The sequence below is a fragment of the Acomys minous genome (genome assembly GCF_964271855.1).
Source record: "Acomys minous genome assembly, chromosome: 7".
Classification (NCBI taxonomy): domain Eukaryota; kingdom Metazoa; phylum Chordata; class Mammalia; order Rodentia; family Muridae; genus Acomys; species Acomys minous.
Genome location: NC_140488.1, coordinates 96,167,869 through 96,193,116, shown reverse-complemented (window position 1 = coordinate 96,193,116; position 25,248 = coordinate 96,167,869). Strand labels below are relative to the sequence as shown.

General features: G+C 42.0%; 1 protein-coding gene across 3 annotated transcripts in view; it reads left to right on the top strand.

The window, feature by feature from the left end:
* Positions 1–1,092: 1,092 nt before the first annotated feature.
* BMX (BMX non-receptor tyrosine kinase) overlaps positions 1,093–25,248 on the top strand; it is a 58,272-nt gene continuing 34,116 nt past the window's right edge. For 2 of the 3 annotated variants that reach the window (XM_084790762.1, XM_084790760.1), the window contains exons 1-6: positions 1,093–1,454; positions 12,285–12,431; positions 13,421–13,525; positions 15,928–16,009; positions 18,733–18,852; positions 20,407–20,471. In XM_084790762.1, coding sequence (XP_084646888.1) covers positions 1,452–1,454; positions 12,285–12,431; positions 13,421–13,525; positions 15,928–16,009; positions 18,733–18,852; positions 20,407–20,471 — 522 coding nt within the window. In that variant the 5' untranslated portion in view covers positions 1,093–1,451. The remainder of the gene's footprint in view (positions 1,455–12,284; positions 12,432–13,420; positions 13,526–15,927; positions 16,010–18,732; positions 18,853–20,406; positions 20,472–25,248) is intronic. The other variant, XM_084790761.1, reaches the window with a different exon arrangement.

Below are 25,248 nucleotides of genomic sequence, written 5' to 3'. Positions count from 1 at the left end.
TGGCTGCTCTTTTGGAGGACCCAGGTTTGATTCCTAGCACCCGCATAGTGACTCACAACTGTCTGTATCCAACAACCTTTCTTGGCCTCTGAGAGTATTGAATGATGTGCTACACAGACACACACTCCGGCAAAAAAAAAAAAAAAACCATACACATAAAATAATAAATGGCATTTTTAAAAACTTTATTTTTTTATTTTTATGTACACTTTGTGTTTGGCCTACATGTATGTCTGAGTAATGGTGGTCAGATCCACTGGAACTTGAGTTATGCACAGTTGTGTGCCACCATGTGGTGGCTGAGAATTGAACCCTGGTCCTCTGGAAGAGCAGCCACGTGCTCTTAACTACTGAGCCAGCTCTCCAGCCCCAAATAATACATTTTTCTGGCTACTAGATTGATTGTACATGACCAGCCACCGTGCACCAGAGAAAACAGTGAGATGAGAAAAGATGTGGTCATTGCCAATAAAAGCTGGCAGTCAACATTTTTTCTTTCTGATATTGATGCAGCATACATTAGCAAAGCCAGCCTTGTTTCCATTTTGAGACTCATTCCATTGACATAAATGAACTAATTTCCTCTAGGTTACGGCATGTCCCAAATGGTAGAATTTCTCATGGCCTTTGAATTCAGTATTCTGATAGCAGGCTTGAGTTTGACAGTGAAAGAGGTGCTGATCCCACCAGCCACTGTTTTCCTGCAGGGACCACAGAATCAGGGGTCCACCGCTCATTTCTTTAGGTAGGTTTGGCCTCAGCAGAAGGAACTATGCTTGGCTGGCTGGCTGATTCCAGTTTTTAAATCATTTTCAGAGGGAGGCATTGTATTGGGTCCTGTATTTACTGACTATTGCAAACTTATTTCTGGATCCTTCATGAAACATGGATATGTGCACCTTCGGGTTTGTGGTTCTTGTTCTCCGGCCTCCCTTTGTCCAAGTGCTGGGGTGACGTTTTCATTGCTTGTTCTCGGTACCCTTTGGCATTACCTAACAATTTCCTGACTCCGGCTCCTGTGAGAGAAGTCAGCGTCAGACGCTGGGCTTCACCAAGATATTTGCTTGTCCTTTCCAGCACAAAGCTCTAGAAACAAAAGGCAGGGTTATCACATGTCCCCAAGAGCTGCCTGGGAAAAGCAGGAGCAGCAGTTATCAGGGTTTTAGAGCCTTTCTGAATTTTGCCTTTGTCTCCGCATTCATTGCACTCAATCACATCAACAAGTGTTGGCTAAGTGTTGAGCGTGGTTTCCTGTAGGATTGTGTAAGGCCCTGCAGGACAATGAGTGCTTCGGGGGCAATGAGTCGTATAGTCATTTCTGACCCAGGAGCCAGAAAAAAAAATGTGACACAATTCGCTGCTGCCAGAGAGAGGACAACTGAGGCTTAGATCTTGCAGGCGCGCACCTTCGCTTCACTGTGGTGGACCCCAGGGAAGACAGAGCAGCCTAAATGGTACGTTTGAGTGGCCTGCAGCTATGCGGTGTCACATCCTACAGACTAGGTTCAGACCCATGTTGTGGGACCTGGAGTTTTTAAATATCTGGAGACCTTCATCTTAGTTAAAAATAATAGTAAAATAATAATAATAATAATAATAATAATAATAATAATAATAATAATAATAATAATAATAAATAACCACAAAATTATGAATAAGGAGGTGCTGGGCTGCCCCAGGGACTTGAGAGGGAGCTTGTAATTTGGGGACCAGAGGCTTTAAAAAATGGCTACTGCGTCACTGTGAATTCTTCACCTTGCTCAAAAATCTCACTCTGAGAATCTGCCTGACTGGATGCCCAGCCCAGCCAGCTGCATCTGGCTCTGGGCTCTGTCCTCTACTGATTTTCTCCACTCTTTTTGTTTCCCGTACGGCCCTTGCACGGCTTTTCATGTTTCTTTAGAACTACTCTAAAGGACAGAAATTTTAGCTGTACCTTCCTTTCTTTCTATTTTCGTCATGTCCTTTCAGCTACGACTGTTTGTTTTTAGCTTCCTGAAGTCTCCCTACATGAGAAATCATGAATGCTCATAATGGAAAGAGAAACGCACAAGGCAAATGGTCCATTTGGTCCCACAACCATAGAATTAAAAGGTTCTTGATAGCTACAGTGATTTCATTTTACTTTAAAAATACCACTAACAAATTGGGGTTTGTGCCCGTGCCTCTGAAACTCTAGTGTACTCACGAGTTACCAGCGTAGAGTGTGCTGTAGATCTGGGAAGGAACCAGAGTCAGCTGGGTTTGTTTGTTTGTTTGTTTGTTTGTTTTCGTTTTTAACTTACTCTTTGATACGTTTATACACGTATGTGAAGTATTTCAATCAAGTATGTATTTAGTTCAGCCCCGACTACCCTCCCTTGGTTCCCCTCTCACTCCCTCAGAATCCTCTCTTCTTCTGAACAGGTCTCCTTTCTGCTTCCATGCCTTGTTCCTGTTACCCACTGAGTTTAATCGGGTTGCTTGCATGAGTCTGGGGAGCGGGTTCTTTACTAGAGCAGCTTACCAGTGAAGAGTCTGTTTTCTAAGCAGCTCCAGGAGGTACTGGTACTATTAGACCATGGACCGCTCTTGGAGTCAATTCCAGGTATGTGTTTGGATAAGTGGTTATGGTAGTAGTGCAGCTGCACCACCCACAGGGCTGAATCAACCTGATTTGAAGGTATAGTGCCCAGAGATACCCCGTAACAAACCTAAGGCACAGGTGCTTGTTGACTTGAAAATACATAAAGAGCTTGGAAGCAGGGCACGAGAAAGGAAAATTTACCTCTGGGGAACACATCATTGTCTTCAATCTTCTAGCTTTGCTGTGGTCTATTTTTCAATGTAACTACAGAATGTTGTGGAGAAAGTGCATCTCCCAGGATGCTGGGCAGTACACTGCCATTTTCCCATGACTTCTTAAAACCCTTCAAGGCAGTTATTGTTTTTACACCATTTACAGATGGGGAAGCTGAGGTTAAGCAGGGTTAGGTAACATGTCAGGTTGCACAGAGGCAGAGCAAGGATTTGAACCCATCCATATGTGATACATTTATTTGCCTAGGCCACTGCACATCTAAACAGTAATAGATGCTAAACCAATACTAGCTGATAGATTTACCATTTTACACTTTTCTCCCAATAAAGATGCCCAGAGAAATTTCCATTGCAGGGGGCAGGGGGGAGGAGGCAAAAAGGAAGAGGTTGCTCAAAATAAGAAACGATGCCTTGGAAACATTCTGGAAGGCACAGAGGGTGGATCTTATGTGCAAAGCAAACTCTATCTCTAACAGAAGTAGTGCTGGAATTTTCTCTTTGTGAGAGTACAGTTTGTCTTGTGTTTATAAGCTTATCTCAGAGCAGTTAAAGTTTTGTCTTCCAAAATGCTAAGGATGTGAGTGTTGACATTAGTTTTTCTGTCTATCCCATGCCAAGATCAACTGTAACCCTCTGACCTGCACAATGTCGTGTGAAATTGGGACTCTTCTGGGCCCTACAAGGCTGAGAGCCAGCATCACAAGCTTTGTTCAGCCACTTCACCTGATTCCAAATTATACTTCTTGCTCTTGCTTAAGCTCACCATTGTATTATGTTCAGTTGTTTGGCAGAAAGATAAACAGGGCCAACCTTGGGCAAATATTTGACTATTAAAGTTGTCACAGGAACTTCCGGTTTCTTTTTCAGAGCCCTGCCCACTCTTTGCTTGGAGTACCTCCCTTCTCCTGCCTAGGCTTCCATCCCCACTGCCCACCCAATACATTTATCACTTTACTGTCTTATCACCAATCAAAATCAATAGCTAAATGACATGTAAAGGAAGGCAATGAAACAAGTAGAGGGGAAGAAACTGCTGCCTCAGCTTACCCTTTTCAGGACCAAGACCTTAAATACACCTTCTTGAACCATTCAGGGAAGAGTTTTCCATTGCCAGAGCTACTCCCTGGGCTCATTTAATGCATTGTAACTTTTCCTCTCTCTTGCTTCCCCCACTTTCACTCTCTGCCACTTACTCCCACTTTTAAGGCTGCATCCTTTTAGAGATATTCAAAATGTAAATTATAATTCATCTGCAGTTTCTCTAGCCAAGGATGAGCCTTGTACATGATGGACGAGCATCCTTTACCTCCATGCTGTATCCTAGCCTGGAGTTTTACTCTCGAACCCTGCTCTGAGGGGTTCGGCTGAAGGAGTATTTTCATGTCACATCTTTCCTAGAGTTTCTCATGAAGGCTCCCTGCATAAGTCTCATTAGACCCAGGTTTATGTCTAGTTCCCTCAACAGTGTGTCTTATTAAGGTGGAAGTAGCTTTGGTTGAACACAGAGATCTCTCTGTGTGTGTCTCTCTGTCTGCCCCACGGGTGTGTGTGTGTGTGTGTGTGTGTGTGTGTGTGTGTGTGTGTGTGTGTGTCCCTGTCTTTGAGACAGGATCTCACTGTATAATCTTTGCTGGCCTGGACCTCAGTATGTGGACCAGGCCGGCCTTGAATTCATAGAGATCCTCCTGTCTCTGCTTCCTGAATGCTGAGGTTAAAGGCATGTACCACAACACCCGGTTATTTCTGAGTATGTCCAGTGTCATAGTATGAATGTATCTAAGGCAGAACAGCAGAATCTTGCTCCCTAGGCTATTAGATCACTGCTTTGTCTGGTTCTGCATCTCCTGGAAGGACTGCCAGATGCCCCTTGGGCAAGAGCTGTGCACTTCTCTGCAGGAAGAGCCAGGTGCCTTAGGTCTCCAGGCAGAAAAGAAGCGCAGGGTCCCGAGTGAGGGTGGAACAAAGTCTGTGTCACATGGTCTCCGGTCCAACCAGGGGTGCTGGAAAAGGAGATTTTCGCTGCAGTTACTGCTCTTTTTATTTTTATTTTTTATTATAATTTAATTCCATTACATCTCGATTGTAACCCCTGCTTCTTATCTTCCTGTTCTCCTCCCCTAGACTCTGACTGGTGGGGTCCTCCTCCCCCACTATCTGACCACAACCTCTCAGGTCTCATCTGGATAGCCCCTTCCTCTGTGTTCCCACAGAGTCTCTCCATTAAAGGGCCATGATCAAATTGCAGACACCAGAGTTCATGTCAGAGGCAGTCCCCTGCTCTCCCCTTCCCTTCTCCACATGGAGAATGAGTTGTCCATCGGCTACATCTGGACAGGAGGTCAAGGTTCTCTGCTTGCAACGTCTTTGGTTGGTGCTGGTTGGTGCATCAGTTTGTGCAGGACCCTTGGGTCCAGATCTGCCGGCCTTGATGGTCTCCTTGTGGGACTTCTGAAAGCCGCCCCCTCTTTCCATCCCCCATCTCTTTTATACAACTCTTGACCCAGAGTTCTGCTGTGAATTCCAGGATCTGTTCCAATCCCCCAGTAGGTGGAGTGTCTCAGAGGACATCTATGTTGGGCTGGTATTCACTTATAAGTGAGTATGTACCATGCATGTCTTTCTGGGTCTGGATTAACTCACTCAAAACGATCATCTCTAGTTCCATCCATTTGTCTGCAAATTTCATGATTTCCTTGCCAGGTGGCAGCGGGAGCTCAGGTCTCTGAGACCAAATCAGGTGGCAACTAGGGCCTGGGCTGGTAGTCGCTTGAGGCACAGCCGAAAACTTGCTCCCACAGATCAGATCGGCACTGTAGCAGGCTTTGCAGCAGAAGCTCGCAGTGGCCAGGCAAGCAGTGACTCCAGCAGTTCTGCAGTAATTGCCTGGCCAACAGTTGAGTCAAGCATGGGGATCCAGGGATGAGTTCTTTGAGAAGAAAGGGAGCCCTGCTTTCACCCAGGGTTACAGCTCTGAATAAAGAGGCAGTCTCAGACGCACTTCAGTGAAGTAGACGGTGCTCATCTACTTGTATTTTATTTCATGTGAAAGAGGGACTTATAAACCTTGGGCAGTGAGGAGGGGTTTGAGGATGAATGTGTTTCCTTGGCTGGGACTTAGGACTCTGGCAATGCTCTATTTGCATACTGAAAGATAACAGGTGACAATCTTAGGTGACTGACCTTTGGAGTTATGTCACATGCTCCTGAGGCAGGCATGGAAACAAGAAAAGAGTTTTGTCCCACACTTTTCTTTCTCAGGATGACATTTTAAATATCAAGTTTGAGATTCCTGGGGTTTGAACGTGCCCTATCTTGCTAGTCCCATGCCACTTCCCCTGAGGGCACAGTCCATGACCCCCACAGATTTATGGTTTTGGCAAAGTTTCTTAAGATGTTAGAGGTCAGTATTTCATTAGTAAAATGATTTTGAGGGTTACCGTCTGGCTGTTTCTTGTGTTTAGGTTGAAGTCTTCCCAGGTCTGTGTCACATAATGACCATGTTCTTTTCTGTCACTGGTATCATAGTCAAGAACATAGACTGTGGAGCTAAGTGACCAGAATTCAAACCCCAGCTCCAACACATTTAGCAGTGTGACTTGGTGTTCTGTACAGTTCCAAGAATCATCTACAATAGCTGTATTTCCCATTTCAAATGAGTGTGTGTGTGTGTGTGTGTGTGTGTGTGTGTGTGTGTGTGTGGGTAGTTTCAAGACAGGATTTCTCTGTGTAGCCTTGGCTGTCCTGGAACTCGCTCTGTGTAGACCAGGCTGTCCTCAAACTCACAAGATCTGCCTGCCTATGCCTCCTTGAGTACTGGGATTAAAGGTGGGTACCTCCACTACCCGGTGAGTGTGTTTTAATTTGAGAACTTAGCAAGCAAAAGTAAAAACTTAAAATAAAAAACAAATTGCCAGTAGCAGATAGACAGAAGCGAGACATAGATAGATAGTAAAGCACCATCAAGCCAGGCTTTTCCTGCATTCAACAGAGACAAGTGGAATAGCCCAGTTGAAAGAGCAATCAAAGGTGACACCACCAAATTGGAGGCTGGCAGCATCTTGCAACAGATGCCTGGAGTTTCTGATTGAGTCCCTCCATCACTGAGCTCCCAGCTTCCCATTCCCATGGCAGGAATTTTTATACCGTGGGATAAACAATAGTAACCTCTGTTGGAAATGGTTTATCTTTTAGCTATTCTCAGGGACATGGGTTTCTTTCGGGAGTGGGGGTGGGGCAGACAGAGCCTCTCTGTGTAGAGCTGGTTGTCTTGGACTTCACTCTAGGCCTCAAAATCACAGAGCTCCACCTTCCTCTGTCTCCCAAATGCTGAAATTAAAGGCGAGCACCACCATTGCCCTGCCAGGCTGAGTTTTTTGTTGTTTGCAGTTTTTTTTTTCTTCTTTCTGTTACAGAGCCTAGGGGCCAGCCTGACTCAGGACAGGGAATTTGGAGGACACTTGGCAAAAACATGCTTGAATATGAGACCAAGGAGGTCAACTGGCTCCCAGGATCCATGTTTATTAAGCTTAAACAGCACCTGACAATTTATCAATATATTGTAATTCACAACTGGGTTTTTCTATTGCAGCTTTGTCACCTACAGGTAGGGACTGAAGTTAAAATATACTCTACAATGTGACTGTTATAGGATAGACATTTCACAAACTACCCTGGCAACGGATGGTTGTGCCAGGACATGCCTAATAGGATTGAGTTACAATAGCCTACTCCTAAGGTGTGTATAGGTGTGTCATTCCATCACCATCACCCTGGTGATTATAACCAACAAATAAACATTTCTCAGATGTTTAAATCATGCCTGGTATATAATGAGCTCTCCTTAAATGTTAGCAAGCATCATTAGTACTAAGGTTTTTAAAACGTACTTCAGGGTTCATTATCAATGTCTCCGTCATATAATAACTTTCATGACTTATTTTTTTTCTTTTGGCAACCAAAGAAGGGGTTAAACAGTTAAGAGTATATACTGTACTGTCTTGCTTCCCAAACCTGAGTTGGATTTTCAGCATTTACATTGGACAGCTCACAACTGTCTTAACTCCAGCTCCAGGGGGATCCTACCATGGCACCCATACTAACATGTGCATATCTATACACACACACACACACACACACACACACACACACACACACACACACGCAGGCACGCATGTATGCACGTACAATCACACGCACACATGCACACACACCATTTTAGAATAAAACAACTTTTTTTAATTTTTTTCTTCTTCAGGCTGTTTATACTAAAATGAATGAGCTCTATTCAGTCTGTCATCCCATATAGATCTTTTTGAAACCACAATCTGGTGCCCATAGCATGCCAGGTATTTCATTTCATTTAAGTGGCTTTATGCAAGAGGGCTGTGGCAGATCTCATTTCATAAGTCAGGACAGTAAAACTGGCTGCCTGGTCCAGCTGCCACAGCTGGCAAAGGACTGCTGCTACACAACAATCTTCTATATTAATTAGTCATGAAACCCATCTCACATATGTTTGTTGTCACTCAGGGTCATGGAGAGGTGACTTTTATTTCTGGAAGAGTGATTCAATGTTAGACACCCTGCAGGGTGGAGGTCAAGGATGTCAAGTAGAACTGCCACATTGCACTTACTCTCACAAGACTATTTCCTTGTGAATCTTGTTTGTTTGTTTGTTTGTTTGAGTCAGAGTTTCTCTGTGTAGCCTTGGCTGTCTTCGAACTTGCTCTGTAGACCATGCTGGCCTCGAATTCACAGCTATCTGCCTGCCTCTGCTTCCTGAGTGCTAGAATTAAAGGCATGCGCCACCACTGCCTGGCTTCCTTGTGCATCTTAAATAACCATGGTGGTCATGAGTCATACTAATTCAGCATGTAGCTTTTATGTATGTAATTAGTAACATGATAGTTACTGGTTTCGTTGTACTGATTTCTGCCAGGTTTTGGGCTTGCCTCCTTTGTGTGTAGTTTAATACACTTATGGAAATAGGCAGCATGGATTATTTGGTAAGCAAATTGATGTTTCTATTCTATGTGGGTGGTATTATGAGAGTCCAGCCAAATAGCACCCATTCCTGTATGGAAATAGATTTATGTTTAATACTAACTAGGTTTCGTGTGGCAGTGTATTATGAAAGGGGTTCCATTTATTCTTTCTTTCGATTGTGACATCCTTTTGATAATGGTGGTCATATCAGACATTGCCAGTCACTGAACAGGCACGTGAATCAACAGGAGTGCCTGAGCCCTCTTTAGCTGCTATCGTAATAAGAAGGAGACGTTGCATTTCTAAAAATTAATCCGTATCGAGTATCATTTTCTGTATCAAGTGGGACCACAAAAATGCTTTCAGTTTGGACCTCTGTTTAGCTGTAAAGAAGAATGAAATTATGACATCTGCAGAATGAAACTGAGACAATAAATGCCACATTTCTCTTACACACAGATTCTAGATTTAAATTTCTCTGTGCATATGCCACATTTCTCTTACACGCAGATTCTAGATTTAAATTTCTCCATACATGTATGTATAAGTATACACATACATATATATGTAGAAGATGAAAGAGTAGAAAGGAAACTATGAAAGAGGAGGAAGTGGTCTAAAGGAGGAGGGAACAAAGGAAAGTACTGCAGTGTATGTGCAGAAAAGCAAGAGAAGGTCGTACTTAGGGAAAGGTAGTTGGGGACAAATAAAAACAAAGTGTAAATGTGTGAAAATGCCTTAATAAAACTCTCTAAACTAAGAAAAGTTTTGGGTTTTGTTTTGTTTTGGTTGTTGGTTTGGTTTTGCTTTTTTTTAGAGACAGGGTTTCTCTGTGTAGCCTTGGCTGTCCTGAACTCACTTTGTAGACCAGGCTGGCCATAAACTCACAAAGATCTGCCTGCCTCTGCCTCCAGTGCACTGAGATTAAAGGTGTGCACCACCACAGTCAGCCAATTTATTTTATTTTTAATTATGTGAGTGTACATGAGTGCAGTGCCCATAAGACCAAGAGGATCCCACACCTCTGGGTGTAGAGAAGTCCACAGAGAGGAAAGAAATAAGAAGATGGAGAAGGGAAGGCCAAAGACTGGACAGAAACCATGATAGTTTGTTCAAAGAAACTGATCTGGTGATGACAAAAGTGTGACTCATCAAAAGGGATTCTTCATGTCTTCAAAAAGACCTGAGAGTCCGCCTTAGGGACTGGAGCCTGGAATGCCTGACCTCTGTGACTCGAATTTCACAGACACATGACTTCAAATGCTTGGTACACGAGAATCACACAATACAGACCACTGTGAACAGAATGTGAACCCATCTTAAAGACACTAAACATGCTTGCCTACATATCTCTCTCTTTCTTTAGCTTCCTTGAGTTTTCAGCTTTGTAGAAGAAGCATGCACCGTGTTGATTCTTACGTGAAAGAAAACATCACAATGGGCAGGATTAAAGGAACCATGATGCTGAAAGTTGACAACTTATACCTTGTCCTGGAGCAGAAGGCTTGTAAACTCTTAGAAACTTCCTGTAGAATGTAATCGGAAGCCTGCTAGCCCTCCTTTCTATGCCCTGCTCTTCCCTTCAGCATATGGAAGACTCTTTCTCTTACTCCTCTCTATAAAATGTCTCCGAGAGCCATCTCTAATGAGAAGTGTGTGAAAGTGCAGTAAACATCACAGTATGCAAATCATCGCGCTGTGCTGGAGAAGACAGCCTCTAACCCAGCCATGAAGCTCTGCTTGTTGAAAACAGTGCTCTGGTCAGATCTGCTAATTTGAAGTGATCCGATCTGCTAACTTAGTAGACGGCTTTGAGAAATATTGTTTTAGCTGAGCATTTATGAGAACATTGGCAAGCGCTTTTAATACTTTTAATGTACAAAGTGAGTATGATATGAAAGTTCCCTGCAACCATGCCTAGGGTTTGACTACCCCTTATCCCTGTGCTACATTCACAAAGGAATTATCCCTTTTTCAAAAAAATCATAAAACAATATGCAGAGCCAAAAGTGTGCGACGTTTTCTTCTGTTTAATGGGCAGGGATAGCTATAATCTGCCCATAAGTCAAGCAATGCTCTTGAGACTGTATTTGATAGTCATAGTCTCCTGACCTATGTACATAAATTTAAAGAGCTGCTTTTCTTTTCTTTCTTTCTTTTGATATGGAGTAGTTTACTATAATGGTAAGGGTATGAGAGAGAGAGAGAGAGAGAGAGAGAGAGAGAGAGAGAGAGAGAGAGAGAGAGAGACTTGAGCTGCTTTTCTTAATTCCCAAATTCCCACTTTTAGATTTGTGTGGTCTCTATCAGGAGGAGCAACTGGTGGTGATTTATTGAATCCTAGCCTGTGTCTCTTAGTCCTGGGCTCATAGGAAGGGCTTGCTGGCTAGTGACTAGCTGGGTTTGCTTCTGCGCCTGTGCGTGCTTCCGTCCTGAGAGAACAAAGTCTGTGCTGGTGCTTCCTGATCAAGAGTGTTAAGAGGATGCAAATATTTTCTCTTTTAATGCATGGTCCTGGCATAGTCAGGGAGAACATGAGGGGTGGTGCCTCAGAACAATATCCTTTTCCCTACAGCTTGAGAGTTAAAGTTAAGGCCCACAGGTAGACTTCAGCTCTACGGAGTCTAAGGTAAGTACATGTATCTTGAGTGCATCAAAGATAGATCTTAAGTACTGGGCACCTAATTGCAAATAATGCTGCCGTCTCACAAAGCTAAGAACGAGCTCTATCTCTGTGGCCCACGGCTCAACATCAGTACTTTCCTTTAAGAGACCTGATACCAGACTGAGGGCTAAAACTGTCTGCCTTAGTAGAAAGAGAGAGTCAATGCACCTCTTTTTCTCCATATATAGTCTAAGTTTTAATGTTTTCCATAGTTTGGGAATGAAAAGGTTTTCCTTTGTAAATGCACTCACTCTATTCTCTTACATCTCTTTGGATGCCATTTTGTTGCCTTTTCACCCTTTTCTTCCTTTGATTTAATCTTGATATTGTTAATCATACCTGCATCCTTTATGTCAGAAGACCCATCTGGGGTGGTGAATGTCCCTTACAATGATACTGCTGTTTAGTGGTGATTTGGATAATGCGGTGAAACTACTGGCCACAGGCATGGAGGGGAATTTCAGTTGATCAGTTAGTTACTTAATACATGATGAGCTTCCTGAAGGGCAGTTTACAGGATTTCACTATCTCCAATTCAATTCGATAAGTGGGTACAGAATGTTTAAACCATAGAGCCTGTTCCGATGAGGCAGTCAGGAGGATGGTGCGCAGATGACGACTTTATGATACAGAGTGAGACATGGGGTGGGTAAGAAGTAAAATACTGTAGAACCACATACTTGCAAAACCCAGAACAAAGGAGACAGAAAACAAGGAGGGGTGTGTGATCTAGTCTATAACCCTAAATCAGACTTGTTTATAGAAGTTGACAGTTTTATTCCCCCTGAACCTAGCTACATACTACAATCATTTCCTTTTCTTTTCTTTTCTTAAGGACGACGATATGGATAGCAAATCCATTCTAGAAGAACTGCTTCTCAAAAGGTCACAGCAAAAGAAGAAAATGTCACCAAATAATTATAAGGAGAGGCTTTTTGTTTTAACTAAAACAAGCCTTTCCTACTACGAATATGACAAAATGGTAAGGCTCTCCTTCCTTCTTTTGTGCTATTTATTATTTTTCCTAAGTCTCCACAATGTACTTGACTATAATGAAAGAATACCAAGTTTCTTAGCTAAGAGTAAAGAGAAGCTTGGATCAACATACTACACTGCCTCTCCTAAAATATTTATTTTTATTAAGACCAATCATAATACGTCTTTAAAACAGTAGTTCTCAGCTAAAGTAACTTGTATTTCTTGGAAGACGTTGGACAATGATTAGAGATATGCCAGCTGTCATAACTCGTTCTGGGGACAGGTGAGTAAACAACACTGGGATCCAGTGGACAGAGACTGAGGATGCTACTGAAATCCAATACAACTCACAGATCACACTTCATAGCAAGAGGTATCCATCCTCAAATGTCAATAACAGTGCTGAGCGTAAGCAATGTTGCCTTAATATAGTAGTGGAAATTGAGAACTCGCTTGTGGGGAAACCCGAAGCACCACTGAATAACTGAAGTGATGTGGACACACTACATGACCTTAAACCTTGATTTCTCTATTAACCACTGGGCAGGTAATTTGAAAAAAAACATTACATGATTCTCAAATCAGATGTTTAATTGTCACTCAGATACTTGCTTTTGGAGAAGCATGTGTGTGTGTGTTTATTTAAAAATATGATTCTAAACCAGGCATGGTGGCACACGCCTTTAATCCCAGCACTCTGGAGGCAGAGGCAGAGGCAGGCGGATCACTGTGAGTTCGAGGCCAGCCTGGTCTACAGAGTGAGTCCAGGACAGCCAAGGCTACACAGAGAGACCCTGTCTCGAAAAACAAACAAACAACAACAACAACAAAAAAGAAATATGATTATGACGGCCATAGAAGAGCAGAACATGTGTCTCCGTGGGCTTCCACATCCGTTAGCCTCCCTCCAGACATCAACTTCAGCTGTCTGCTTTTCCCTGCTCACCTTGACACACCAACGTGATATAGCTTGTGGTTTGTTTTTGAATTCAGAAAAGAGGAGGCAGAAAAGGATCAATAGAAATCAAGAAAATCAGATGTGTGGAAAAAGTCAACCTCGAGGGGCAGACACCTGTGGAGAGACAGTACCCGTTTCAGGTAAAAGGGGGGGGGCGGGCAGTTTCTTTACTATTTTCTATTATTAGGTCACTGTGCCAAGGAAAAGAACAGTATTGCAAAATGATCCTTTAAGACAGTGATAATGTTTGAGGAAGGGGAAGCCTGATGAGACCTACCTGGTCTGACCTGCTTGGGTCTATCCATCTCTTTTTATAAAACACTCCTCTCTCTCTCTCTCTCTCTCTCTCTCTCTCTCTCTCTCTCTCTCTCTCTCTCTCTCGTTACAGCAAGTAGGAAGCTATGTGGGATTAAATACCAACCCTTCCTTCCCTGATGCATCTCCCAGGAGGTGGCAAAATAGAACATCATAATACAGTGAGAGTAGCTGGGTATGGTGGCTCACGCCTTTAATCCCAGCACTTGGGAGGCAGAGGCAGAGGCTGTGAGCTCGAGGCCAGCCTGGTCTACAAAGCGAGTCCAGGACAGCCAGGGCTATTACACAGAGAAACCCTGTCTCGAAACAACAACAACAACAACAAAAGAAAGAAAGAAAGAAAGAAAGAAAGAAAGAAAGAAAGAAAGAAAGAAAGAAAAATACAGTGAAAGTGAGTGTTAAGATGCAGGTTGCTGTATATTCCTCAGGCTTTGCTCCTCACTCTAAGGGGTCAGGAAAATGTTCTGTTGGGGGTGACACTCGGGTTGAGAAGGGCAAATAGCCCTTAACTAGCAAAGATGGCGGAGGCAGCAGAACAAACTAAACGCAAGTGCCAAGGTACTGGAGGTTAGTCAAACAAGCGAATGAAAGAGAAGCCAGTGGTGCTGTACTATGAAGGGCTCTGCATACCGTGCTAAGCAACTTAGTTTACACCAAAGAATTCTCTTTCTAACACTTATTTGTTTGTTTGTTTGTTTGGTGTGTGTGTGTGTGTGTGTGTGTGTGTGTGTGTGTGTGTGTGTGTATACATGTCCCCCCATGCCACAGCATGAATGTAGAGTCAGAGGACAGCTTGTGGGAGACAGTTCTCTCCTTCCATCATGCAGATTCAGGGGTTCACAATCATTTCATCAGACTGGTAGCAAGCACTCTTATTCTGAGCCTGCCTGCTGGCCATATGGCCCCCGGAGAATTTTAAACAGTTTCACACTAGAGAGAGTGCCTTTGTGAAAGGCTTGAGTGGAGTCAGACCTGCTACAAAACTATCATTTCGTTGGGGAAAACTAAGGGAGAGGGCGCCCATGGAGGCAACCTCAAGTACATCAGGGACTCAGAGACTACTCAAAGCTATGAAAGATTTCCAGCCCTACAGAGTTCCTAGCCCACCACTTGCATTTGTATAGCCATAAAGATTCATCACAATGGGCTGGTGGGGGTGCATGCCTTTAATCCCAGTACACAGTAGGGAAGTAGAGGCAGGCAGATCTCTGTAGTTTGAGACCAGCCTGGTCTACACAGCAAGTTCCAGGACAGCCAAACCTACACAGAAAAACCTTATCTCACCAAAACAAACAAAAATCAAAATCACAACTTATCTCTGAGAATATTTGCTTGTTTAGTATGAAAAATGCATAGTCATATGTATCATATATAAATAAAAGGAAAAACTATTAAAGTAGGATAAGCCCAGCTACTGGGAGATCTTCCATAAGTGGTATGCATTGTTTTTCAGTTGTAAAATAAGCCCGATCCAGAAAGAGTATTGCAATTTTCAAACTGGGGCAGGTGTATAAACATGTGCATACAAAAGGGGGGAATGGGTTGTCCTGCATGTGGAGGCAACAGGACAACAGGTGTCCCACTCTATCACTCTCCACTGTATTCCCTTGAGATGGGATCTCCTAGTGATCCCGCAGCCCCAGTGATCCTCCTCTCTGTGATCGCCAGAGCGCTGAGCTTGCAGGCTTGTGAGGGAACACACCCTGCTTTTCTTACCCATCGAGCCATTTCCACATAGTGCGGAGTGCCTGAGAGGCCACATGATGTGACAGATTGACATAACAAAAAGACGTAGTTCTCCTTAATATAAACACAAACTGTAAACTGACAGAATATGGGGAAAAGATGCGTCATCCCTGGAAATATGTTTTAAGGGTACAGAAGTTAAACGTTTTCTAATTGTGAAGGGAAATATCTAGTGCTTAGAAAAATGGACCACAAGTCTAACGTGTTATAACACTTCTTGGTCCCCAGCATCCTAATGAGGCTGTGTTCACCACTGTCCCAGACTTCATCGCTGTAATTTTTTTCCCCAAGTGTTGAAGTGTCTGACATAAAATCAAATTGAGATATGGAAGGTTTTTTTAAATGACAGGTTTTTTACGTAATTTCAAACCTAATCTGTATTGTATGAGAAAAGCTTTATTTCTGATGACATAAAAATTTACAGGTACAGCAGATCGAGCCATAAAATACTTCTATTAAAATTCATTGTTTTCCTTTCCAGATTGTGTATAAAGATGGGCTGCTCTATGTCTATGCATCAAACGAAGAAAGCCGAAGTCAGTGGTTGAAAGCACTGCAAAAAGGTAACAAAAACGCTATCATGAAAGCTTGAGTTGGTTTTTGTTTTGTTTTGTTTTGTTTTACCAAGCTCAGGCAATGGGCTCTATTCATGCTTGCTTTTGCATTCTCAGTGTTACAGGCCGGAAGCCTGGGGATCACCCTAGCTTTCACACAGAGCACAGAGCTAGCTATTGTGTCTTTGGGCGAGAGTGGGGGGCTGAAGGGGGAGGTGCAGGCCAACTGGGCTCCCTGCTGTGTTTCAGCTTCTGCTGGGCCCATACTTCCAATGTTCAAAAACAGTGCTGATAAGTACTTCCGCCTCACCAGCTACGCTATCAATCACGTATGGCATGGCATTACATAAGCCTTATGACAACTCTATGGACAGAGGTACCGTTAGTCTTCATTTTTCACACAAATTTAAAAGACAAGAGCCAAATGCCACAAACCTTGGTAACAGGAATCTCAAAATTCAATTTCCTTAACCCAACTTTTAAAATCACTATATTGTAACCTAAGTCACTGTATTTTTGCTTAAAACTAAGAATTTGATGAAGATTTTATTTGTGATTTATTTTTTGGCGGGGGCAGCTGCAGGTAATAAGGAAGAGAATTGTTATTATTAATTTAGCACCATGCTGCTTTCTTCTACAGTCATTTTGCTTTCAAAAGGGTCATGTTGTAAGGATAACATGTAACTCGAATCCGTGGCTCTACTAGAGCAGCTTCAGGTTTTAAGATCCCAGACAGAGGAAGAGTTGGTTTTCACACTGAGTTTCGATGGTGGCGCTATCTCAATAGACCTCACGCTGCACACACCCATTCCACATTAATGCAAATACATCCTTTCTCACACACAGTTCTCCATTTTCCCTTTTTTGTGTAAGGATGGAGCAGTCTACTTTGCAGAGTAGTGAAGTGGTCTGTTAGGGAGAGAAGCTTTCCTCATGACCCACAATCACCTCTACAGCATATAAAACATCTGGGCCTCCATGGCCTGACCTATAAAAGGAAGAGAGTACTTCTTCTCTCCTATAGTAATTACATGTATTAGTGACTCTGATATATGTTAAAACATTCTCGTACACATAAGCCACTGTGCTTAGGAAGAGCCCTAAGGTTTTGCTTCCCAGCCATTCATCTTTTGGGGACCCTCCTAGAACTCAGTTTGCATGTAGCTGCCTCGTATATTCAGCTGTTGTCTAGCCCCTGTGTTTTCATTTGTGGGTTCATCTGGCAGGTGCTTTGTAACACACAGGGAGCTCGAGGCAGGCAGTCTTGGGATTGGGCAGGCTTTAGGGGATGACAGAGTACGGGTTCCTTCTAGCTTTCTGTTTTAACATTCTTGTTTGTTTGCTTGCTTGCTTGTTTTTCAAGAAAGGGTCTCTCTGTGTAGCCTTGGCTGTCCTGGACTCACTTTGTAGACCAAGCTAGCCTTGAACTCATAGTGATCCGCTTGCCTCTGCCTCCCGAGTGCTGGGACTTATAGGCATGTGCCACCACACTGTTTTACCATTCTTATGTTACTGGAAAGTTCTAAGTTGTCATATTAGCTCCCCACTAAAACTTTTGTTCATGCTATGTTTCCCAGAACTATGGCTCATATTCATCTCTATGTACCATAGACACTGGAAAACAGTACCTGTGTTTGTAAACAGGATTAAATAAAGTCAACCATAGGTCAAGAGGCAGAGCAAGCAACTAGTTGACAGGAATTAAACATAGAATTATTAAGGAAAAAACACAGGAAGTAAGAGGAAGTCAGGAGAACAGGTAGAGAAACACACAGAAAGTACAAGGGAGGGACATTCAATTTGAGAGGGCTTTGAGACAGTTCAGGAGAAGAGGCATAAGCTGAAGAGGAAAGTTACCTGGATGTTTTTCTGCCTCTCTGAGATAGCAGGCTTTCACCCCAGCATCTGACTCCCTAGTCTTTATTGGTAAAGTAGAATGATTGAGATTTTGTTTAAAAAAACAACAATCAAATATGAAATATATATTCAATTTCCTGATTTTGACAATTTGCTTTCTAGTTAGGTAATAGTCACTGTGTGGGGAAATGTTTCTGGGTGGTATTATCCAATCACTCTAAATTATTAAATTAATAATAATGATCAAATTTTGGCACAGTAATGATGTGTCTAATGAAGAGAAAGAAGAAAATACATTTTAAATTTAAAAAAAAGTTTTAAAAAAGAAAAAAAAGAAACAGCAAAATACTGTTAACAATGGTTAGCAAAATAGTTAACCATTGCAGATTTAAGGAAAGGGTGAAAGGAGGATATAGGGCACGGTTCTTGCAGTACCTTTGAAACTTTTCCAAATGAAAACCCATAGTAAGTGCCTGCTGTCAGAAACTTCTTTTTTCCTAAGGTCTAGTCCTACCCCAGACTACTTCTTCAACCAAAGAACATCTGGGGCTATAGCCCATTCGAGACCAATACATATGTATTTATAAAATCTTAATGGCAAGCTAGCCAGTGTATGCATTTTTACTAATTCTTTCATGACAGAATGACACATGATTATGCTATGGGAAGTTGGTGGTTATGCTGTGGTTCCTGTTCATCCTTTCGGTTTATTAACTTCCGAGTGAAAATCACCAGCGTCAGTAGATACTGGCTCTTCCCTCGGTTGCTGGTAAATGACATTGTCACTGTACTGAGATTATAGTATTTACTTACTGCACTGCTTCTCTTGGGCCAGTGTCTGCTTATATCTTATATCCTTCTTGCTTGTCCCCCAGAGATACGAGGCAACCCCCACCTGTTGATCAAGTATCACAGCGGCTTCTTTGTGGATGGGAAGTTCCTGTGCTGCCAACAGAGCTGCAAAGCAGCCCCTGGATGCACTCTCTGGGAAGCATGTATGTGTGACTCCCTGTTGGGCTGGGGGAGGTGGGGAGCACTAGGTTAAGCTTGCCCAATGCCAGATTAGTTTTCCAAGAGCGAAATGGACCATATTGATTGACATCATAGCAATACTGCTTTATGAATGCTAAGTTAAAAGTGAAATCTAACTTTACTGTCAATTGAATCATATGCCCTCAATAGTAATATATGCCTTTTTTCATTTCATGAGAAATGTTTTTAAAATTGAAACCATAACAAACAAAGAAAAAAACAAAGAGAAACAGAACATGAACTTGGATGGGTAGGAAGGTAGGGGAGAATCTGGGAGGAGTTAGGAGAGGAGAAAGAATATAATCATATATTTTATGAAAACATTTTAATAAAAAATTAAAAACATGACCCAGTAATACCTCTCATAATTCTTCTAGCTTAAAACAAACTCCTTAGAATTAAAATGTGGTGAGCATATCACCATGAATCAAACATCTAGTTTTCCCACTTGATAAGAAAATGAGAGACTTGAGAGATGCTCAGTGGTTAAGAGTATCATCTTCTCCTCTTCCGGAGAGGGTCTGGATTTGATGCCCAGCACTCACATGACACTTCACCATACTCTCTAACTCCAGTCCCCATAGGTCTGACGCCTTCTTCCAGCCTCTTTGGACACCGCGTGCATGTGGTATACAGATACATCCAAGCAAAACACTCATCTATAAAATAAACATAAAGGAAAGCTTTTTTTAAATCAAAGGCAAGGATGGTGGCATATGTTTGTAATCTTGTTACTCAAGAGGATGAGGCAAGAAGATCATAGTTTGAGACAAGCCTGAGCTACATAACAAGTTAAAGACTAAACCCTCACACACACACACACACACACACACACACTTACACACACACACACACACACACACACACACACAGAGAGAGAGAGAGAGAGAGAGAGAGAGAGAGAGAGAGAGAGAGAGATCAATTCTTTCTTCTTATTAAAAAACATTTCATAAAACAACCCTGCTTTTTAAAAAATATATAAGAAAAATTACAATTTAAATAACAGTTTTAATTATCAGATATACCACTATGATAATAGATATCCTTACAAGATTTGTTTAAAGTGATTGGTCATTCTGTAAGAGTGTGTTGATCTCCTAACATGTAATAAATGAGGCATAAATTGCTTATAGGATTTAGAGGAACTTGAATTTTCTTTTGCGGGGGGAAGGTGGTGGTGGTGGTGAGACACAGTTTCTTTATATATCCTTGGCTGTCCTGGACTCACTGTGTAGACCAGGCTAGCCTTGAACTCACAGAGATCTGCCTGCCTCTGCCTCCCAAGTGCTGGGATTAAAGGTGTGCGCCACCACGCCCAAGCAGAACTTGAACTTTCAATCCAGGCATTGCAGTATGTCAGTTGCTGGAGGTGCTATGTGAGCTGAGCATTACATGAGAAAGGCCCAGAATCAAGTCTAAGTTCAGTTGATGTGGTGTATTGTTCATGGGAACTGGCTCATTGTTCTGATTCCCAGTGTTGGGTGTTTTCCTTGGTTCTGTTTGCTTTTACTTTTCAGATGCTGATCTGCACATTGCAATCAGTGATGAGAAACACAGAGGCCCCTCTTTCCCAGAGAGGGTAGTAAGTCCATTTTAAATTATTTTTAAGTATAAAATGTTTGTACATATATGTTATTCTATTTGTCCTAATTCATCCTCTCTCTTCTCTCCCCCCCCCCCCCGTGTTCCCTTTCATATTCTTCATGTCTGTTTTGTGTATTTCATTACCCTGTTGTTTTCCCCTTAAATTCTCTTCCTCCCTCTTGATTATTCTTGTTCTTGTTTTATGATCTAAGCACACACACACTCTCACACACACATTATGAAGCCATACACACATGCACACATAATTCTAAATTTAGGTTCTGTACATAAAATAACACATGCAGCATTCGTCTTTCTGGGTCTGGCCTATTTGACTTCACATAATAATTTCCAGTTCCCATGTATTTCCCTGAAAATGTCATGATCTTGTTGTTCTTTACAGCTGAATAAAATTCCATTGTACATATGGATCACATTATGTATCTATTCATCTGTTGATGGGCAGCTATGCTTCTTCCATTTCCTATATATTGTAAATAGTGTAACAATAAATGCACAGTATACATGGATGTATGCTGCAGCTCTAGTTGGCTGCATGAACCTGGGAAGTGGGGCCGAAAAGTGTTGTAGCCTAAAGTCTCATGCAATAGCCAACTTTATGCCGAGCGCCAGACAATTTGTATTCTGAGTTTTTTCTGATAGTTAAGGAAGGCCAAATGAGCAAAAGTCACATGAGTTTAAGCTGTAAGGACAACCCATGCTAGAAAACTTCTTTGAACTAACAAAAGTAAGATGATGAGTAATATGAAATAAGCCCACTCCTATTTACTATATCTGGGAGGGGCACAAGAGCACATTTCAAGAACAACCCATGTTATGGAGAAACAGCCTACAAGACTTTTGCCTTGTTTCCTTGGGATTACGTCACAAGCTCTCAGAAGTCTCCTCACACAGCTTCATTCATGGACCATATTCCAACAGCTGTGCAAGTATCTCTGTGCTAAGTCAACAGTCTGAAAAATATTTTGTGGACAGGATATAGTAAATAAACCAACAGTTACCATATTCAAGACTAGAAAATATGGACTTCATACAAACTTCTCAGCAGAGAGAGAGAGAAAACTATCACTTATACCTATAGTTAGCATTAAGTAATTTTTCAAGCATAGAATCATTGTAACATTTTATTGTTTATTAACTACTAGATCTTTTGTCTAACCATTAACTAGTCACCAAAAAATTCGTATATGTGAGGTGAATCTTTGTGATGGCATGGCTCATAAAAGACAGTATTGCTTTTCTTACAAACATGGACACAAATACTTTGTGAAAGTGTCCTGGTGTTGACATGGCAGTCTACGGAACAGAGCATTAAACAATATAATTCACTCCCTCTGTTATTCTCCCCAAGGCATTTAATGCAACTCCACTGCCTCCAGATACATTCTTTGACAGACTCCGTAGTTTTTCAGTCACTGTAATATAAAAATCTCCCCAAGTGCCTGTCATTAGAACAGTCTCCAAAGTGAACAGATCATAGTGGCGCACATCTTTAATGCCAGCACTTAGGAGGCAGAGGCAGGTGTTTCTCTGAGTTTGAGGCCAGCCTGGTCTACAGAGAGAGAGACACACACACACACACACAAAGAGAGAGAGAGAAAGAGAGAGAGAGAGAGAGAGAGAGAGAGAGAGAGAGAGAGAGAGAGAGAGAGAGAGAGAGAGAGTTCCAGGACAGCCAGGTCTTCACAGAGAAACCCTGTCTCTAAAAATAACAAACCAACAATCCAATAGTAATAGTAATAATAACAGCCTCCAAAGTGTCTTCATCTGTTGCTGTAGCTACCTTATTCTAAGTTACAACCTTTTCCCTTTACCTTGCTCTGGTCTGTGTTAACTGGCAGCCTGCTTTGGGGCAGAGATCATGGATCTGCTGGACCTTCTGACACTTTCAGGGTAAAGCCAAGTTACAAGACTATAATGAAAAAGAGACATTTTACATAGCTATACATGGTCCTTTTGTGATCTGGTAGCGATAGCAGCTGTACAAAATTTCTTTATCTTATGAGAGAATTGTGTCAATTTACTGCTGAGGGGGCAGATCCAAAAGGAACTTATGATAGGAAAGATGTCTTGATACTCAGCTCTTATATTTGCCAACCCTCAAGCATTACATTGGGTTATCTCAGCTATTTTAGACATAGTCCCTTCAAGATGGTTTCTAGCCAACTTGTCTCCTGGGATGGAGCCTTTCTATAGGAAAACAAACAATACTTTGACACTTCTAGATCATGAAAATATATGCAACTTGCCCCTTCTTTCTTCTGTTGATAGCCATAGTCCTCTACTTTTAGGATTCCCAGGTAGATGGCAGCCTCTCCACATTCTAGAAGGTCTTTCAAGTGGCCTCCCGGCTCCCTAGGATGTCATCTGACATGGGCATCTCTCATCTACGGTGTGTTTTAAGTTCTGATTATTTTTCTCCTTCTGACAAAAACCTATATCAATTTCCTGAATCAACACAACTGACCAAAGTAACTCATGAAAAAAAAAAGCATTAGGTAGCATTCTTCAATTTCATGTCAAATCAGAACTTCAAAATGTGACATTATTTGGAAATAAGATGTTTTCAGGAATAATTGATAGCTAAAGGTCAGAATGAGATCATACAGGGCAAGAGTGGGCCATAAGGGCAAAGACTGGTGCCTTTGTAAGATAGGGAACACAGGGAGATAGATCACAGTGTAAGGACCTATGCAGACACTGGGGTTATAATACCACAAGTGACTCATGACCACCAAAAAACTAGGGCAGGCAAAACCTTCAAAGAGAGCATGGCCAGGCTAAACTTTAAATTGGGACATTTGGACTACAAAAGAAGTATCTCCACAATCTTTGCCTGCCAGACATGTGGCAATGTGTTATAGCAGCCCTTGGAAATAGGGTGGTTTGAGGCTTTTCTTTTGTGTTCAGAAACACGACCATTTGAGCTTGGGTATTTGCTGCAGTCCTTTGGCTTGAAACTCTCAGGTCTTGGGCTAAGAGGTAGCTCAGTAGTCGAGCACTTGTCCAGCATGCATAAGCATACAAAGCAAGCAAAGAACAGAGAGTCTAACAACAATGTCTAGACTAGAAAAACTTACAAAGACAAGTGCAGTTAATATTGCCCGGGGCCAGAATGGAAGTGGAAAGTCACTGCAAATGGCCAGGAGGCATTTTATAGGAGTATTAGGAATATGCTAATAATGGATTGTAATGATGGCCACATACTCTGATACATTTACTAACAGTCACTAAGTTCTACACTTAAAAAGCATAATTTTCACTGAAGTTTATTTCAAACAAATATAAGCATAGGATATAAATTAGGAGCTAGAAACCATCAAATCTTATCTCTTGTAAGGGATTTTTGTTTTTGAAAATGTTTAAAAAGAAACAGCAGATAAGTCAATGGCCAAGGTTCCAATTCCTTTTATAAAACATAAAATATTTTATTCATTCTTTGAGATTATATCCTGGGCTCCCAACGGCACAACTTTGTGTCCTCTTCTCATTTTCTTATAACCTACCAAGTTTAATTTGTGCTGTCACATACTCATGAGTATGGAGTCATCCACAGGAATGTAGTCCACCTACCAGGGACACACCCCTGAAGAAAATTGGCCTCAGTCCTTCAGCAGTCATCAATTGCCAACAACAACTTAGCTAGGGGTAGGGCCTTGTGAGCCCTTCCTCCTCCATGCTGAAATGTTGAGCAGCTTGTCTTCTGAAGGTCTTGTGCAGGCAACCCCAGTTGCTGTGTGGTCATGAGTGTAGCAGCCATGCCATGTCCAGAACACACTGCTTTGCAGCAGGCCTTCCCAACCTCTGGCTCTTATACCCTTTCTGCACCCTCTTCCTTAATGTTCACTGAGCCCAAGGCTGGCTTTAAATATAAGCTACTTAAATTAACCAAAGATCAAAGAGAGTGTCAGGAAAAATATCTTCTTCTCTCCTCTCCCTCTTCTCCCTTTCCCTTCCTGCCTTCCCCTTCCTCTCTCCCTCCACCCCAGCTCACATATGTGTGTGAGTGTGTGTGTGTGTGTGTGTGTGTGTGGTGAGAGAGAGAGAGAGAGAGAGAGAGAGAGAGAGAGAGAGAGAGAGACAGAGACAGAGACAGAGACAGAGACAGAGACAGAGAGACAGAGAGACCATAGTACCCAGTAGAGGACTTATTTTCCGAATTGTGGAAGGAAAAATAGCCCTTTAGTCATTCTACTCGGGTTGCATTTCAATACTTTTATAACGCATTTATGTTAGGAAAGAACCCTTCTTTGAATTTATCTACAATGGGATCGTTCATAACAAGTAGTTCAAGGACAGTAAATCCTTAACTCCAGATAAATTATATTCCTGAAACAAAAAAAATGAAAATACAATGCAAGAAAAAAAAATCAAATAATGCACACTTAGATACAAATGACTTCCTTCATCTTCAGCACTGGGCGGACAGCAGCTTCTCTGCTCTCTGCCTAATCCCTGACACTTCTGATTATACCACACTCATCTCTATCTCTCTGAACAATCCCTCCATGACACATACCATAATTTAGTTACAGTCAGCAGAATCCCTTTCACCATGGAAAGCATTCACAGATTCTGCAAGTTAGGACATGGACATCTGCGAAAGCCATTTTTCAGCCTATTGCAGCAACAATATACTTACTATTTTATCATTTTGATAAGTATTTTGGTAGTTTCTAGTTTTACCCAATTCCATTGATTCTACGGTGACCATTATTTCACACATCTTTGGGTTTCACTTCAATATATATAGC